Source organism: Myotis daubentonii, chromosome 3, assembly GCF_963259705.1.
Source record: "Myotis daubentonii chromosome 3, mMyoDau2.1, whole genome shotgun sequence".
NCBI classification, from domain to species: domain Eukaryota; kingdom Metazoa; phylum Chordata; class Mammalia; order Chiroptera; family Vespertilionidae; genus Myotis; species Myotis daubentonii.
Window position 1 is genome coordinate 36,210,195 of NC_081842.1, and position 18,744 is coordinate 36,228,938.

The 18,744-nt window shown below is 39.6% G+C and overlaps 1 protein-coding gene across 3 annotated transcripts in view; it reads left to right on the top strand.

Moving 5' to 3' along the window:
• Nucleotides 1–18,744, top strand: part of NAALADL2 (N-acetylated alpha-linked acidic dipeptidase like 2) — a 1,191,965-nt gene that overhangs the window by 1,136,416 nt on the left and 36,805 nt on the right. For all 3 annotated transcript variants that reach the window (XM_059687069.1, XM_059687068.1, XM_059687067.1), the window contains one exon: nucleotides 10,496–10,694. In XM_059687069.1, coding sequence (XP_059543052.1) covers nucleotides 10,496–10,694 — 199 coding nt within the window. The remainder of the gene's footprint in view (nucleotides 1–10,495; nucleotides 10,695–18,744) is intronic.

Consider the following 18,744-nt stretch of genomic DNA (forward strand, 5'->3'; position numbering starts at 1 on the left):
CTACTTCTGAAAGTCAAATAATATCCTAATGGCTCATTGTTAGAATTATATTATTACTTTTGTTTTTTAAAGTAGTTAGCGATCCCTTTCAAAATCTAAAAAAAAATATGTTTTCTCTCCCCCCAAAATTTCACATATACAAAAAGTCTGCTACAAAGATTTTACTGCAGGCCAGATACCACTAAGTCTATGTGAACCTCTCCCTCAAACCCAGGGTTGTCAGTGTATGAGCCAGGAGCATTTTGGCTCCTTGCTGTTATAGTGGACTGCTTCAGCTTTGGTGGAGAATTTTTTCTTGATTGTTGGTTATTTTTGAGTTTTGTTTTCTTTTTATGTGAAAATCCTTGGGTCTCCCTGTCACTTTCACTCAGAAACATGCAGCCAGACCTGAAATGTACCTGATATTAGAAATAAAAACAAGGCAAAGCAAAACAAAATGTAAAAAAAAAAAAAATAGGAAAAACATTTTTTTAACATGACCTGGGTATAAATATTTGATCACAGGGAAATGACAGGTCACATTTAATCCATGCATTTTTGTATTTTACTAATCATGATTCAAACTTATTTGCTCTGTGATATAGTCAAAATGTTATTCAAATGTTTGCTAAATTGTACACAACTTGATGTACCTGGTTTATTTTGACAACTTTGGTTATAACCTTATTTCTAAACGAGAATAATTGAATATAATAATGGGTGAATAATGGACACCACTTAACAACAACTAAATTAATCTTTCTGTTTTAATTTTAGCTGTAATGCTAGATGATTTCATTAGCTAAACAGAATTCCTGTAGCCAAATGAAACATATAATTTTACTGCTAATACAAGCTTAAATTGTTGATATGTTTTTTATTTTGTTATGACAGTTAACAGTGATTAGTCTTCAGTTCTCAATTATAGTGTTTTTTTGAAAAGTGACCTTTTTGTCTGAGCTATAAAAGGCTATGACTCCTTTCCACAAAGAGTTTAAATATGAAGGTCTCTGAAACCCAATTGCATTTTCAACAGTGTAATTTTTCCCCTTGACAACCAGCCATCTTGTTTATTTATTATACTAGTTTATGGTAGCAGCAGACCATTCTCTTTCGTTCTCAGAACCACTGGAAAGAAGGGTAATTTTCCAGTGAATAATTGTTTGAGTTGATTTATTGGATGGTACTTGAAGCTTCTTTTGACTGAGTGACCTTGGCTCTTAATATGTAGTTAATGCTAAATGCATAATAGTTAGAGAATGAATATGTATATGTAGTGCATGCAGATGTAGTATAAATGGTGACTGATAAGATAGGAGCTTCAGATGTATTTGTGAAAGAAGTTATATCCAAAAAATTTACATATAAGGCATTGGTACTAGTTTGCATGGGCAGGAGAAGGTGTGAAGAATAAAGTACCACCACTGAACCTGGAATGAGACTAAGGAATGAGCAGTTAATAACCTTATTAAATTTATTGTTTCTCACTTTAACCATTTTTTTAATGTAATAGAACTTCAAAATCATTAATGACTATATAATTTTGATACGTTTTTATTTTTGTCAGGCTTCTGGTTGTTCATTATTTAGCACTAGATGCTGAGTGCACAAATTTGTACATGGGAGGGGTTGGCTGGGTGCTGGGCCGGCTGAGGGGGAGGGGCTATAGGCAGTTGGCCAGTAGACCCCTCCCCTGATTGGGGTGTGGGGGATGATCGGGGGCAGAGTTGGTGGGGGGAGGGGGCGCAGGAGGTTGGGGGAGCTGATTGGGGCCCCAATTGGGCCAGTTGGCCACCACAGTGCGCGTCATAGCGACCAGATGTTCTGGTCGTTCTGGTTGTTCCATCGTTCTGGTCGCTTGGCTTTTATAGAGAGAGAGATTATTGTAAAAACTACAAATGACCAAATAAAGTAAAAGTCACTTTCATTGCACTAGCCTGTTTGGCTCAGTGGATATAATATTGACCCATAGATTGAAGGGTCCTGGGTTCAATTCTGGTCAAAGGCACATACCTCAGTTGCAGGCTTGTTCCTAGCTGCAATTGGAGCACAAGTGGAAGGCAACCAATGGATGTGTCTCTTTCGCATTGATGTTTCTCTTTCTGTCTCTCCCCCTCCCCTCCACTCTCTCTAAAAATCAATGATAAAATATCCTTGGGTGAGGATTAACCAAAAGAAACCCACAAAAAAAGTCACTTTCATTTGGTCTGCCAATGTATACATTTATTTAGTGCAAGCCAGATTCAGGAGGAAATTATTCCAAACACTGTGGCTTGTTGCCACCTCCCAATTATCTCACTAAATGTGAAATGGTTCTTGGCAGCATTTCCTCCTGTTCTTTGAAAAACTAACAATACTTATTTAATATGGCATTTTTTTATTAGCTCTGATAATTCATTAGTGTCAAGCACTTCATTTTAGAAGGGGGGGATAGTATTTCAAGGTGATGATGCCAAGGAGGCAGGCACTCTGTGTTGTTAGAGATGTAGCTTCGTATTTTCAAGTGTCACTTTGTGTTTTTCCTATAATCACAAGTGATTCAGACTCACCTAACATCCTTTTTATTTCTTTCTGATAAATGTAAAATGAATTTACTGATTGGTAAAATTAAATATACGCTGTATACATTGCATGATTCTAGACCTTAACCCATCTGTTTCTAGTCTTGGTATTACTTACCTCCAAGTCAACTCTGAAATGGCCTATAGATAGTTAAGGATGGGCATACTAGGTTCCTGGCCCTACATCCAACATGAGAAATCCAATGCAATCCACCCAAAATCCAAACAGTTCTGAACTTGCTAGATTTCTAATGGCTTGACATGAACTGACCTTTTCGTGTGACAAGGACTTCAATGCAAAAGCATTCTCTGAGAAGTATCTTACTGTGCTTGCTCAGAGAACATTGACGAGATTGGCCCCCATTGGACACAGTTTCCTAAAAATATGTTTAGTACCAATCCTCAGTGTATTTTTGTAAGGATCCTTATTATATGTAACCATATGAAAGACTGTGTTTTGAACTGGCCAGTGTGGCTCTGTCGGTTGCAGGATCATCCCATACACCAAAAGTTTTCAGGTTCAATTCCAAGTTAAGGCACATACCTAAGTTGTGGGTTGTGGGTTCTCAATGTTTCTCTCTCTGTTCCCTTCTCTCTAAAATCAATAAACATGTTCTTGGATGAGGATAAAAATGAGATTGTATGTTATTTATTGATATTCCATACCTGGTTTCAAGAAAGGTTTGAGACAACTGGGTCTGTAACAAAATCTAATTGTCCCATATCCTCAGTGCTTGTCTCCCCAAACTAATTTTGCTTTCCCCCATTTCTTTTTTAACTCACATGTGTATCACATAATGTCCCTTAATTATTATCTTGAGCACATTGTCCCTTTGTATTCCTCAGAATTATTCTTTCTTTAGTTTCATTTATTCTCTCTCTTTACACTTTGTTGCTATTTATACAGATTCCCTTTGTTATTTCCTTCCTTATTCTGAGTACATCACCCACATTCTTTTAAAGTTTTCTTTTCAGTACTTACATGTCATATGTGTCACTACATTAACTGAAATGCAACATTTGTCTTACTTTCACATAATAGGGATGGTCTATTTTATTGTGATTTCTCCCCCTATATGTTATTTTTAGGATAAAACTCTGTGTCCATGACAGTATAGTACTACAGTTCATTATTCTGAGTGTTGCCTCACTGGCAAGACTTTTAAAAGTTTTTGCATGTTTTTTAAGATACATCTAATATTTGCTTGTAATAGACATAGAGTATCCTTGTCCTCATGTTAATTCATTTTTATCTAAACATTTTTATTTTATTTTTTCATGTTTTGATTTAGCCAAAGCATAATTAAACTCACATGTGTTATTAAAAATACAACTCCAACTTTCTGCCTCACCAGGGGGGTAATAAAAAATGAACCATGCATGAATTTAATGTATTCAAGAAAACTTTTGCTCACTTTTCCAAAGCAGCCTATAACCAGATCATGTAGTTGCAAATACAACTCAGTGGGAGCATCTGTGGGCCATAAAAAAGAGCCCCCAGTTTAATTTCCGCCACACTCAGATGAAACCATTCCACACAATATGTTAAAAGTCTTGCTAGATTTTCATCTGCCTTGGCTACCTGGTTCATTGGATAACCTTTAAAATGCAGAATAATCTTTAGAATATGTTGCCTAATATTTTTAAAAAGTGGCAAACCTAATTCTTCTAAATATGCCACTTTGACATCCTTGCAAAAATATTTCCCTGTTGTATTCAATTTAGACATAATTATCCACTGTCTTCTATCATATTTTATCTTTAAATAATATCCTTTTATTGTGCATTGTACAATCAATGTTGCATTATTTGATTATCAATAGAGCACTAGTTTCTACATTTCTTTCTCTATGTGGGTCTTTGCTGATTTAATTTTTTTAAAAAAATAACCAGCTGAGGTGATTCATTGTGATTCATACTAAAGAAGGCAGCATGACCAATAGAAAATGTTGTTTTCCCTGGCTGAAATTATATTGGCAATTTATTTTCTTCTCTGTAGTGATACCATTAGATATTTTAAAGATGACATTAAGTAACATATATTTTCTCCCTGAATAATCTTCCATTCTGCTTTTAACCAGTGTGTTCTGCAGAACCTAAATTATACTTTTTGTTGTCACTATAAATCTGTGAAGACTAAGCTGTGATTGTGCAATTGTTAGCACCTTTAAAACTGTGATAAGCTTATCTATAGAGGAATAGTTCTGTGAAATACTATTAAAGTAAAAGGCTATATTGTTTGATAGAAAAATGTAGCTTTTGACTATAACCAGTATATTTTAGTCTTAATTTAAAATGAAATTGAGTGAGTCTTTAACAATACATCCAGAAAATAGAAACTAAAGATAGAAAACTGGAAATAAACTAAAGTTTAAAACTTTTTGGAACCTGAAACTCTGAAGAGAGACCACAATAGAAGGCACTAAAATCATTCTTTAAAATAGGGCAGTTACAAATTTACCCACAAGGCTGTAGCATGGACTTAACACCCAAAGGTTTATACTAAGCGGAAACTCATCACTTTATGAAGCGCCTAAGGAAAAGGCATAATTTGTGCAGAACCCAGGTTCCTGCAGATTAGAACATGAGTAGATCTACTGGGTGCAGTTAGCACTGTAGTTACTAGTCTTATCCAGAACTCTTAGAGGCCTTGTGGATAGGTCTTGTCTGAAGTACCCTTGGGCTTCTGATCTGTTGGAATGTGTTTTGGGATCCTGGATCAAGGGTCCTTAGGAGGAACAAGTTTTCAGGGAAGCCCTTGGCACTTTAGAAGTCTCCATAAACACCCAGGCATTGTGCTAAGTGTCTCACATTCCTTGTGACATTTAATCTTACTCTAACATTATGAGTTTAGCTGGTTTTCACTAAAACTGATTTTAGAGAATACAAGAAACCGGGCCTCAGTGTGGGAGTGGGGCGGGGGGAGTTGTGTGCTCTGTGTGTGTGTGAGTGTGTGTGTGTGTGTGTGTGTGTGTGTGTGTTTATGTGTGTGTGTGTGTCTTACTCAAGTGTATACATTTAAGGGGTAGGTTTAGGGCTTGAGTATAGGTCTGCGAGATTCCAAAGCCCCTGCCCTTTCCACGACAGCCTGCTGCCTCTCAAACTGCCTTCCCGGAAGGATGCTATCTGTTGCTGGTTGGCTAGAAGGCAGGAGATTCCCTGAGTAGTAGGAATATTTCCTACAGTATATTTTAAAGCCTCTCCTGAATTGGCTTGCTTAGATGCCAATGTGCATCTCAACATCTGCTGACTAGTCATTCTTCCTTCCCAGCATCCCTCTCTCCCTCCCTTCCATCCTCCCTTTCTCCCTCCATGCTCTTCAATGACTATTGATACTGCTTATAATGTCCATCTCTGTCCTATCCAGAAAAAGCCAGAAAGATAAAAGGGTTTACGTTAGAGGTAGATTAAAACTCTAAACAGGTGAGGACTTAGGGAACACTAATCATATTGTTTACAGATGGAACACTTGCCTCAACCATTTTAACATCTATCAAGTCCCAGAACTTTCAAGAGTTCCATTTGAGATGCCCTTAATTTCTGGGCAATTTTATTTTTTTTTCTCTCAAGTATTATTTCTCCCCTGGGACCTGCTAAGCATACTCTTGTACACAATGAACTCTTCAGTCATCCTCATAAGCATTAATTTCATCTGACACTATTTATTCTCAATTTGTGGATTATTTATAACTAGATTAGAAACCTATTAAGGTTCCAGATTTAATCTTATGTCTTTGCCCCTCTCCCAACACTTCCAGAATAGCACACAAAATAGGACTCAGTAAGTACTTACTGAGAATACATTTGTTATTTTCCTTGGAGATGAAAGAGGAAAAAAGCACAAATATATACATATAGTGTATATATATATATATACTAGAGGCCTGATGCATGAAAATTCATGCACTGAAAGGGGGGTCCCTCAGCCCGGCCTGCCCCCTCTCACAGTCCGGGAGCCCTCAGGGATGGGAGGTGACCTGTTGATCAGGGGAAGGCGATGCCCCATCACACCTCTGCTGCTGCCACTGCTGGCAGCACAAGCCTCAGCTGACCCTGGTTACCTGAGTCTTGGGTGGCCCTGTGTGGCTGGGCAGCCGCCATCCGAGGCTTGACTGCATCTCAGGCCAGCCCTGGGCAGCTGGGAAGCCATCATCAGAGGCTTGCCTGTGCCTCAGCCGGCCCTGGTTAACTGAGCCTTGGGCGGCCCTGGGCAGCTGGGCAGTCACCATTCAAGGCTTGCCTGTGCCTCAGGCTAGCCCTGGGTGGCTGGGCAGCAACCATCAGATGCTTGCCTTCCCCTCAGGCCAGCCCTGGGTGGCTGGGGGGGCTGAAGGGACTGGGGGACTCTGGAGGAAGGTGCACAGAGCCCTGGTGGGACTGAGAGGATTGGGCACCGCCATCTTGTGGCTGTAGGCGCCACCATCTTTGAGGGCAGGACAGTCAATTAGCATATCCCTCCTTATTGGCTGTGGGTGCTGCCATCTTTGCGATGGTGTGAGGGTCAATTAGCATATTCCTTCTTTATTAGATAGGAATATATATATATATATATATATATATATATATATATATATATATATATTTCAGAGAGGAACGGAGAGGGAGAGAGAGATAGAAACATCTAAGATGAGAGAGAACCATTGAACGGCTGCCTCCTGCATGCCCCCTACGGGGGATCGAGCACACAGCCCAGGCATGTGCCGTTTACCAGAATGGAACTTGGGACCCTTCAGTCTGCAGGTTGACGCTGATCCAAACCAACTAGGACACAAACTTTTTGTTTGAAACCTAGGAGTACATTTTAGTTGTCTCTTCAATAACATCAAGAAAATCTCTATTATTTTGTATTTTTAATGTTTATTTTTAATATATTTTACAAATCAGTTTGTTCTGCCATGCTATGAAAACTTATTAATGGTTGGCTTTTCACTTGAAGCAAAGATATAGAAGAATCATTTTTAGAGAGTCAATGTTTAATTCCTTTACCCTTTGTATTATTTCTTCCCTTATTCTCCAGAGATGTGATATGCTAGCCCATGGATAGAAAAAACAGTGCTAAATTCATAGAGAATGCTGATTAAAGTGTGTAGGAAAGTGGCACAATATGTTTGCTGGAGAGGCCATGGATTGAAGAAAGTAATGAGCAATAACATTTCTGAGAATAAAAGCAATATTAAAGCTCTTACAGTATTTTTTGCATGCCTGTAGAAAATGAGTTGGTAATAATTTGTGTTTAGTTTGTGTACTTTGTTAACAATAACCTGCCTTAACATAGTGATCTTTATGCTTAAAGAGTGAAATAAACATGTTCTCCATTTTCCACAAGGAAATTGAAGGACACTAGTATTAAGTAATCTGTTCAAGACCTCATTGATGGTAATTAATTAGATCAGGCTCGTCTCTGTTTTTTATATCAAGTCCTTGGCTTTCCAGTCCATATACATATTACTTTAGGATAATTACATTAATTCTCCTTGAGTGAAATCTCTAGCTCCTACTTCATGTTCTTGGTGTACTTATTAAACCTGAACTATTGCCCTGGCTCAGTTGGTTGAGTGTTCTCTCATGCACCACAATATCACTGGTGTGATTACTGTTCAGAGCATATGCTGTGGTTGTGGACTGGATCCTCAGTGGGGGCATGTAGGAGGCAGCAATCTAAGTTTCTCTCTCTCCTTCCCCCTTCCTCTCTCTCTGAAATCAATAAGAACACATTTTAAAAAAATATTACCAAAAAAACACCCCAAACCCTTGATTTTAATTCAATTTAGTTTAACTTATCATTACCCTTAGATAGCCTCTTCTATTTTTAATTTTTTTCTTTGCAACTGTTATTGATTTCAGCAAGAAAGTAAAGAAAATAAGATTTTTTAGTATGTTCTAAACATCGTCCTGGGTAATTTTTAGGCATTATTTAATATAATAATATATTTCAAATAAGACATTTTCCTATAATTCAACATTCACCCAACAAAATTTTTTATTAAGTGACAATCATGTGTAAGGTATTATGCTAGAATTTGGAGATGCAAAGAGAGATAAAACATATCTATGGATCTTGTGCGGTTCTTTTCAGCCAGGGAAAGGAGAAAGACAAGACAAATAAATATTAAAATATGACAGATGTCGTGATGCTATGATCGAAGTCCACAATTTGCATGTTCAGTCATTCAACAAAATACAGGCACAGTTTTAGGTGCTGCCAAATGGTAGTGAACAAAACCACTACCAATTTTTTTTTTTCCTCACAGAACTGACATTTTAGTATGGATCCTAAGGATCATAAAAGAGCAAACATTTGGAGTAACAAAAACCTACATAAAAAGACGACATTACTTTCTCAGTCTTATTTAAAGGGACAAATAAGCTCTAATTAGCACAGAAATGACCATTAGGAGTCTTTAGAACATCAGTTATATAGCAAGATGATTCATGAACATTGGAAGTGAAGCTACTTTTCCATTTGTAGCCTCATACCCTTGAGGTAATGCATAGGTGTGTGCCATGGATGGCAGATTTCTACTACCAGGAATCTTTCTGGATCTGGCTAGTTCCTAAAGCCATCAAAGCTCTGTGTCCGCACCACCATGAAAGATCAATTCATTTAAAGCTAAATAAGGTAGAATGGTACAATTTGTCTCACTTGATTCAGTAGTAATGCCTTCAATTTTGTAGTGTATGTTACATCAGGACAGATTTTTCTTTCTTAAATGGAAGACTCTCAAGGATGTCGAACTTGTTTTTACTGTTGCTCAGTCTTTCAATTCCAGCATAAACTAAATGTTTCCTATCTATTTTGTTCATTTGCCAAGATGTCCCTGTAAGTTCTCCATATATTAACTTTGGCAAATTATAATAATTCAAGAAAAATCATATCTTTATTGAATTACATTAGTAGGTCTTGTGGGGGGTTGGGGATTAAGCAAAAGAGATAAAAAAGAGAAAGAACTCATGGACAATAATAACAATGTAGTGATTGTGGGGAGTGTGGTGGATGGAGGTGGAGGGGGGCATAAATAGTGATGAAAAACGTAAAATAAGGAAAAACAACACGATATTATTGTTATCTATAGGGGTAGATTTTCTAAATGAGCAAAAATATGTCTTCTCACAGCATCAAGTTTTTTTGTGAAATCAAACAAGGTAATTTATGAATGTGAAATGTACTATAAAAACATCAAAATGCCAAAACCTGTAAACATTTGATTTTATTTATGTTGTTAATTTCAGTGACTAAAGAGTTACAAAGAGTGTTATCTTTTTATATCCCTTAGGAAAACCACTTAACTTTACATGTTTTCTTTCCTTATTGTATTTTTTTTAAAAAATAATGTATTAAATGGATTTTGTTAATGCAGTAAACAACTGTTGAGTGTTAGCACTATGCTGGACTCTAGAGAAACTGATGTAAAATGATCCCCATCCAGTAAAGGTGAGAGACAAAAAAGATCATTGTATTAGTGGTTGGTAATTCCACAACAGACATTTTATACATCGGCCTTAATTCTAACCTAGTTTTCTTTTTCTGAGAAGATCACCTCTCCACATTGCTTCTTAAACTTGAAAATGTGTGGACTAATCTGAATATTTGTGTCAGAAAGATCCATCTTCTGATTGTAGCCTTTCATTTATGTAGCTTATGATCTATGGCAATTTGCTTACTTTAATTAATTCTCACCCTCTATGAGATAGACATGACAATACAAGGTTTGGTGAATATTAAATGAGATAAATATATATTGTGCTCAACCCAGAATCTGGAATATAGTGTCTCAACTATCAGTACCTATTTATTGATGGTATTATTATTATTAGTGGCAATTATGGTTAGTACTAGTAGTAGCAGTGCTAAATTTAATAAGCTTAGTAGAGTACAATGCATTTAGACAATACATCATAATCATTTGCTCCCTTGAGAATGTCTCTTCTGAGATGAGATCATTTATCTTCACCAGGTGATCAACCCAACACTCATCAACTGCTAGCCCTGGCCTCACGCCTGCGGGACAGTGCTGAACTCTTTCAGTCAGATGAGATGCGTCCTGCTAATGATCCCAGGGAGAGAGTTCCGGTGCGTGTGCGAATGCTGAATGACATTCTCCAAGACATGGAGAAGAACTTCCTGGCTCAGAAAGTACCACCAGGTTTTTACAGGTAGGATATATGTTTCAAAATTTATATTTTATATCCCTCAATAAAATTTCTATGTTTAATTTTTCAGAATATGTATATCCTGTGAACAAAACATTTTTTAAAATGCAAAACGTATTATATCTCCAAGTTGAGGACCATTCTCCTCTCCCAAAGAACAGTTCAGCTGCATAAATATAGAATAAAGAAAACTTGGTTTAGCAGTACTTTATAGAAAATGACTAAGAATTTTTTTGACATTAGGTCAGTATGAGTTAAACATGATATGGATATCAAAAAAAAATATAGGTGGAATTAATAGGTTGTATTGGGAAAAATAAACTTTCATGAAAGAATCAGAAGATAAACATATGTTATTCTGCCCTCATATGAACAAATCTAGAGTACCGTGTTTAATTCTAAAAACTATGTTTTTAAATTTAATTTTTTATTGTTGACACTATTGCGGATGTCCCCACCCCCCAACCCTGGTTGCCCACTCCTTCCAGCCTCTGCCCTCCTCCCTTAGCCCTCCCCACACTATTGTCTGTGTCCATGGACTATGCATATATATGTTCTTTAGCTAATCTCTTCACCTTCCTTTATCCATTCCCCCAACACCCTGCTGTCTGACATTAGTCTGTTCTGTGTATCCATGCCTCTGGTTCTATTTTGTCAATTTATTGTGTTCATTAGATTCCACATATAAGTGAGCTCATGTGCTACTTGTCTTGCTCTAACTGACTTATTTCTCTTAGCATAATACTCTCCATGTCCATCCATGCTGTTGCAAAGGGTTAGAGTTCCTTCTTATTTACATCTACATATTACAGAAACACTATTTTTAAGAGGGAGTAAAAGAAGTTTAATATTCAGAGGAGAGTGGGATTTAAAAATAACTAGGGAAATAGAGATATTTGGTTAAAGGGTCACAATAGAGTGATTTCTGAAAACATTTAAACAATTTTAACATATATTTTAGTAAAATAACTTTTATAAGGAAAGTGACTCAATTTAGGCTCTTAGAGGATAATGGGAGTACAACCTGTTTTGGTTTTTGAGTTCCTGGTACAGGAGAAATTAAACTAAGAGGGAAAATGTAGTTTAAAAGAATATTACATATTCTAAATGTTTGAATTTTCTATAACACTTTTCTATACCTTTCTGTGTGATGATTCTAATATAATGTGTGTACGTGTACAACAATTATATATATATATATATATACTAGAGGCCCGGTGCACAAAAATTTGTGCACTCGGGGAGGGAGGGGGGGTTCCTCAGCCCGGCCTGTGCCCTCTCCCAGTCTGGGACCCCTCAGGAGATAACGACCTGCTGGCTTAGACCTGCTGCCGGGTGGCAGAGGGCAGGCCCAATCCCTAGGTGCAGCCCCTGGTCGGGCTCAGAGCAGGGCCATTTGGGGAGTTGGGGCACCGCCCCATGTCATGCACAGAGCAGGGAGGATCAGGAGGTTGCGATGCCACCCTCAGTCACTCTCAGGGTAGGGCCGATTGGGGGGTTGGGGCACCGCCCCCTGTCACACTCAAGGCAGGGTCGATGGGGAGGTTGCGGAGCAACCCCCTGTCACGCACAGAGCAGGGCCAATCAGGGGGTTGGGGCGCTGGCCCCTGTCACTCACAGAGCAGAGCCCATCAGAGGGGTTGGGGCGCCGCCACTCTCACACTCAGGGCAGGGCCGAAGGGGAGGTTATGGCTCTACCCCGTCACACACAGAGCAGGACCCGTTGGGGGGGGCGGGGGGGGAGGGGGTTGGGGCACCACACCCTGTCACACACAGAGCAGGGCCGATCAGGGGGTTGGGGCACTGCACCCTGTCACACACAGAGCCGCAGAGCGATCAGGGGGTTGGGGAGCTCCCCCTATCAGGCAAAGAGCAGTTCTGATCAGGGGGTTGGGGCACCTTCCCCTGTCCCGAAGAGAGCAGGGCAGATAGGGAGGTTGTGGCCCCGCCCCCTGTCGCACACAGAGCCGCAGGGCGATCAGGGGGTTCAGGGGGTTTGGGCACTGCCCCCTGTCACACTGATGCCGGTGCCGGGAGGCCTCGCGGCTCCGCTGATCCCCGTGCACTGGGTGTGTGTGGGGGGGGAGTGTCCCTCAGCCCAGCCTGCCCCCTCTCACATACTGGGAGCCCTCAGGCATTGACCCCCATCACCCTCCAATCTCAGGATCGGCCCCTTGCCCAGGCCTGATGCCTCTGGCCTAGGCGTTCGGCCCGGGCAACGGGGACCCGCAGCTGCAGCGGCCCCACGATTGTGGGCTTCGCTTTAGGCCCAGGCAAGGGACCCCTAGCTCCTGGGACTGCCAGCTTCGACCATGCCCAGCTCCCATCACTGGCTCCACCCCTACTTCCTGCTATCACTGGCCAGGGCGGGAAAGGCACCTGATTCTCCGATCATGGCTGGGGGGCAGGGCAGAGGCGGCCCTCTTAGCTCCCCCCTGGGTTTCCGATCACTGTCAGTGGCAGGGGGCTTCTTCCTGCTTTCCCTTTCGCCTCCCTGCATTGTGCCTACATATGCAAATTAACCGCCATCTTGTTGGCAGTTAACTGCCATCTCAGTTGGCAGTTAATTTGCATATAGCCCTGATTAGCCAATGAAAAGGGTAGCTCGTACGCCAATTACCATTTTTCTCTTTTATTAGTGTTGATATATATATATATATGTGTGTGTGTGTGTGTGTGTGTGTGTGTGTGTGTGTATGTATATGTGAGTAGGCATTTATATATATGTATGTGACAGGAGGCAAAGGTAGGAGACAAAGAAGTATTAGAGCAGTGGTTCTCAACCTTCCTAATGCCGAGACCCTTTAATACAGTTCCTCATGTTGTGGTGGCCCCCAATTTCATTGTTACAAATTGAACATAATTAAAGCATAGTGATTAATCACAAAACAATATGTAATTATATATGTGTTTTCTGATGACTTTATCATCTTCATCCAATGCCAATATTTTCTCACAGGCTGTCTTGTATTTTCACTCTCTTACCAGGGTCTTTCACAGAGCAGAAGTTTTTAATTGTAATGAAATCGAATTTAACAAGTTTTCTTTCATGAACTGTGTTTTTGATTTTGATTTTGTATCTGAAAATTCATCATCACCACAGGAGCACTTAGATTTTCTCCTATGTTGTCTTCTAGGTGTTTTATAGGTTTTTGTTTTACATTTAGATTGTTGATCCATTTTGAGTTAATTTTGTGAAAGGTGTAAGATCTTGTCTAGCTTCACTATTGTTGACTTTGGGTATTTAGTCGTTGAAAAGTCTATCTTTTCCATTGAATTGCGTTTCCTCTTTTGCCATATAATATACTTTTAATATTGCCTTTTATAGTCAACTAGAGGCCTGGTGCACAAAAATGTGTGCACTCGGAGGGAGGGGGGGTCCCTCAGCCTGGCCTGTGCCCTCTCGCAGTCTGGGACCCCTCAGGGGATGACCACCTGCTGGCTTAGGCCTGCTCCCCGGGGGACATCCCTCTGGCAGCCCGGCAGCCCTCAGGGGATGCCCACTTGCCAGTGGGGAGCAGGCCTAAACTGCAGTTGGATATCCTTAGCGCTGCTGAGGAGGCAGGAGAGGCACCCATCACCACCGCTGTACTGGCAGCCATCAGCCTGGCTTGTGGCTGAGCAGAGCTCCTCCCATGTGAGAGCGACCTGACCACCAGAGGGCAGCTCCTTCATTGAGAGTCTGCCGCCGGGTGGTCAGTGTGTGTCATAGTGACCAGTAATTCCAAGTCTTTCTGCTATTAGGGTCAGTTATCATATTTCCCTTTTACTATATAGGATAGAGGTCTGGTGCACGGGTGGGGGCCAGCTGGTTTGCCCTGAAGGGTGTCCTGGATCAGGGTGGGGGTCCCGCTTGGGAGCCTGGCCAGCCTGGATAAGGGGATGATGGCTGTTTGCAGCTGGTACACCCCCTTTAGGGTGGGGGTCCCGCTTGGGAGCCTGGCCAGCCTGGATAAGGGGATGATGGCTGTTTGCAGCTGGTACACCCCCTTCAGGGTGGGGGTCCCCAATGGGGTTCCTGGCCAGCCTGGATGAGGGGATGATGGCTGTTTGCAGCTGGTACACCCCCTTCAGGGTGGGGGTCCCCACTGGGGTGCCTGGCCATTCTGGATGAGGGCTGAGGGCAGTTTTCAAGCTGGCAGGTGACTGAAGCTCCCAACCTCTCCTTTTTTTAATTTTTTTTTATTCTGGGATTTATTTACCTTCTATGGCTGTCACTGGAACTGAGAGCCAGCTTTAGCTCTGAGACCTCGGCTGCTGAAAGCAGGGATCTGGGTTTGTTTGGGTTCTATAATTGTAACACTGTTGCAGTCCTGCTCACTCCAGCTCTGAAGGCTGAAAGCAGGTTTCTGGGGTTTGTTTAGGTTCTATAATTGCAACACTGTTTCTTAGAGTGCAAGCTCAGAGGCTGGCAGCGGAAGGCGGAGAACCTTGGCTTCCTCTGTTACTGGAGCAAGCAAGCCTCCTGTTCGCTTCAGCTGCCTGGCTGCCGGCCGCCATCTTGGTTGGCAGTTAATTTGCATATCTTGCTGATTAGCCAATGGGGAGGGTAGCGAAGTTATGATTGATTACCATGTTTCTCTATTATTAGATAGGATAGCTCCCCTGTCCATAGAGGAATAGCTTTTAGAATTAAGAACACCATGGAACAATGATATTGTAGGAAGACTGCTGATTTTGGGATTTACAAAAGTAGGAAGGGATCTGAATGGAAAAATTCCTCTTTTACCACTTGCATGATTTAGACAAGCTAATTAGCTACTCAGCTTCTCATCTCTAAAAATGAAAATCTCAAAGAATATTAATATGAGAATAAATTTAGATAAAATAGGAGGCTAAATTAGATAAAATGATGATAAATATGATATGATAAGATAATTTATAAACTATGGAATCTTATACAAATATTATAAAATAAAAGTATTTTTATATCATTCTGCAATTTGTTACTTCAGAATCTGAGAGTATTCTGGGTTCCAAAACTTCTTCCCCATATTTCTCTTACCAATGAAGAAATACTTACCCTGGCCAGTGTTGCTAAGTCGTTAGAGCATCAGCCCAAGCACAGAAGTGTCATTGGTTCAATTTCTGCTCAAGGTCACATACCTTGGTTGCAGATTCGATCCCTAGCTCCAGTTGGGGTGCATGTGGGAGGCAACCAATTGATGTGTCTTTCTTTATCTATCTATCATCTATCTATCTATCTATCTATCTATCTATCTATCTATCTATATCTATCTAATCTATCTATCTATATATCATCTATCTATCTATCTATCTATCTATCTATCTATCTATCTATCTATCTATCATCTATCTCCCTCTCCTCCTATCCCCCCATCCCTCCCTTCCATGCTCTCAAAAAAAAAAAAAAAAGAGCTATGAAAAAATATATTCTCCTGAGAGGATAAATTTTTTTTCTAAAAAGAAGTATTGAAAAATATTGATGTAAGTTATCTTACCCCAGGGTCACTGCAGTCCTGTCTCTAAAACACTTGTTGAAAGCTTGTATGTTGAGAGGTTGAAACATTCCATAGAAAATAAAGAGTGTTGTGCAGTTTTCAAAAAGAGTGAATATAATATTTAAATAGCATTAGCTTCCAAAATAAATATGGGCTTTCAAAATAACAAACCTTATCCATTAGGGAGGCCTTCTCCCACACCGCATTCTTTAGGTGTCCAGGAAACACTATTAAAAAAAACATCAAGGGGGGGGGGCGTGCTGTAAGAGATCAACCAAAGAACTTTTATGCATGTACTACTAGTAAGCATAACCAATGGACACAGACAATAGGGGGTTGTGGGGTGTGAAGGCCTGGGCCATGGGGCAGGGGCAAGGGGCAGGCTGGGAGAGGTTAATGAGAGGAAAAGGGGAAATATGTAACACTTTCGACAATAAAGAATTTTTTTAAAATAAATTAATTAAATTTAAACAAAGCATCACAGTCTTCTGGGGCAGATTCTCCCAAGTTTCCAATTTTAAAGTTTGAACCACTTTTTAGATTTTGGTACCAACCATTTCATTCTTGAAATTTAATATCTTATGAGTATGCATTCTCCCTAGCTAATTTTAGCAAAATCCCTGGCCTTGTCAAAAATTGTAGCAGTGCTTTAGGACATGAGTTCTTGAGGCCGCTGTTGTGTCTTAGTATCTCCTCTCTTCACTTGCCTCCCATACCCCAGCCTAAATAGTCTTAAAAATGGGTGCATACTAACAATTGCCATCTCCTTTATTTAAGTGGCTCAACTAAACTCACAGACATAGAAAGATCTTTGATGTAAAAGCACTTAGTGTACAAATAGAAAACAAAACTGCTTTCAGCAAAAATATGATTGGCAAAGGTTTACTCTTAATAGGCAACTCTAACATATGAGTACAAAATGTATCAAGATGACCTTACATTCATACATTGGGAATGAATACTTGCATAAAATCTCCCCTTTAGTCTTTCTACACATTGAAAGAGGCAGCAGTTAAGCAATGAAAACTAATAATATTTTCCTACATTACTGTTGCATTGTTAACTATGATTAGCTGGGATTGTGGGGTAATTTTACCAAAGGATAGTATTGCTTGGGGAGGAGAATCAGAGATCCACCCATTACATGTACATTCCAATGGTTTTGATTTGAGGGTGTGAGGAATTGAGAAGGAAACAAACAGCCAGTGTTTTGTGCTGCTGGGGTAGACATGGACTCTAGGAAAGTAAACATCCTGAAGTACCACCGCTCAGAATAAATTAGAGATTACTTGTTTCCTTTAAAACAAAACTATTGGTTATGCTGTAATATTGTCCTATTGTTCTTTCTAATATGATAGTTCATCTACATAGTGGTTAAGTCATCTGTTAGAGGCTAAGTAAATACATTTATAATATTATTTCTTTGGAAAGATACTTCTGAGTGCCGAACAATGCTTTCATCAGAACTTTAGGGGCGCAATTCATGTGAAAGCTGAGTGGGAACATGTGAATGTGGCTGTACTGATGTGTGCATCTCTGCCTTTGTGTCCTTATAAAAGCTGCGGGAGAGGGTTTATAATGAAGGAAGTCCTTTCCAACATAGCTGGAATGGCCTGAGGAATTTCAGAGGACAATTTCATGCCAGTCCGAGCCAAAACAATTTTTTTTTTTTTTTTTTTTTTTTTTTTAGCGTTCTTGAAAGCAGGGAAATAGCAATGTAAATGTCAGGATGCTTCTGCCTTGAGCCAAGAATAAACAAAGCAAACAATCCATTAAAAGAACTTTTCAAACACATAAGCTCCCAAAACTTTGTGTTTGAAAGGTGTTAGAACTAGTTTACACTTAAAAGAGCAATGACATTGGACAGAACTATTAAAAAACACATGTCTCAGTACTCATGGTCAGGTTTCCCACTGATCATACATTTGACTCCAATACATACATTTGATATTAAGAATTGTAAGGAACTACCCCCCCAAACCATTTCAGATGAACAGCAATCTCATTATATAGTTTTCATGGTGTTTAATTAGAGTCAGTTATATAAGTACTAACAGAATGTCATGTTCAGTGTTTGACTGGGATAATAACTACTTTGTTTGGGTTGTCCTTTTTCTTTTTGTGAGGTGTGGGTGGTCTGAATGGAGCTAAAATCCCACCATTGTTTCTCTTGTCATTAATTCTAGCAGCAATGCCTCTGATTTCTTTAGTATGAAAGAGTAACTTGTGATTAAGAATTACCATAATGCTTTTAAAATATTTTAATAGAGGCCATTTGCACAAAAGAATCTGTATATGAATACAGAGTGTAATAATCTACACAATATAAAATGTCCAAAAGAGGGTTGAGGACCTGGCTCCCATACAAAATCTTTATAATGCTGATCATTATATACACTTCCTTTTATGTTTTTTATGAATAAACATATATATTAGCTTTATAATTACAAATCCCTTTCATATTTTTAAAGCTTCTACTTCATTAAGGAACAAAAAAAACCTACCAAATTTTAAAGGAAACCAAATTAATACACTGAAATCCAAGCTCTTTTTTTAGCTAATTTTCTTAATATTAAAACAAAGAGTCTATC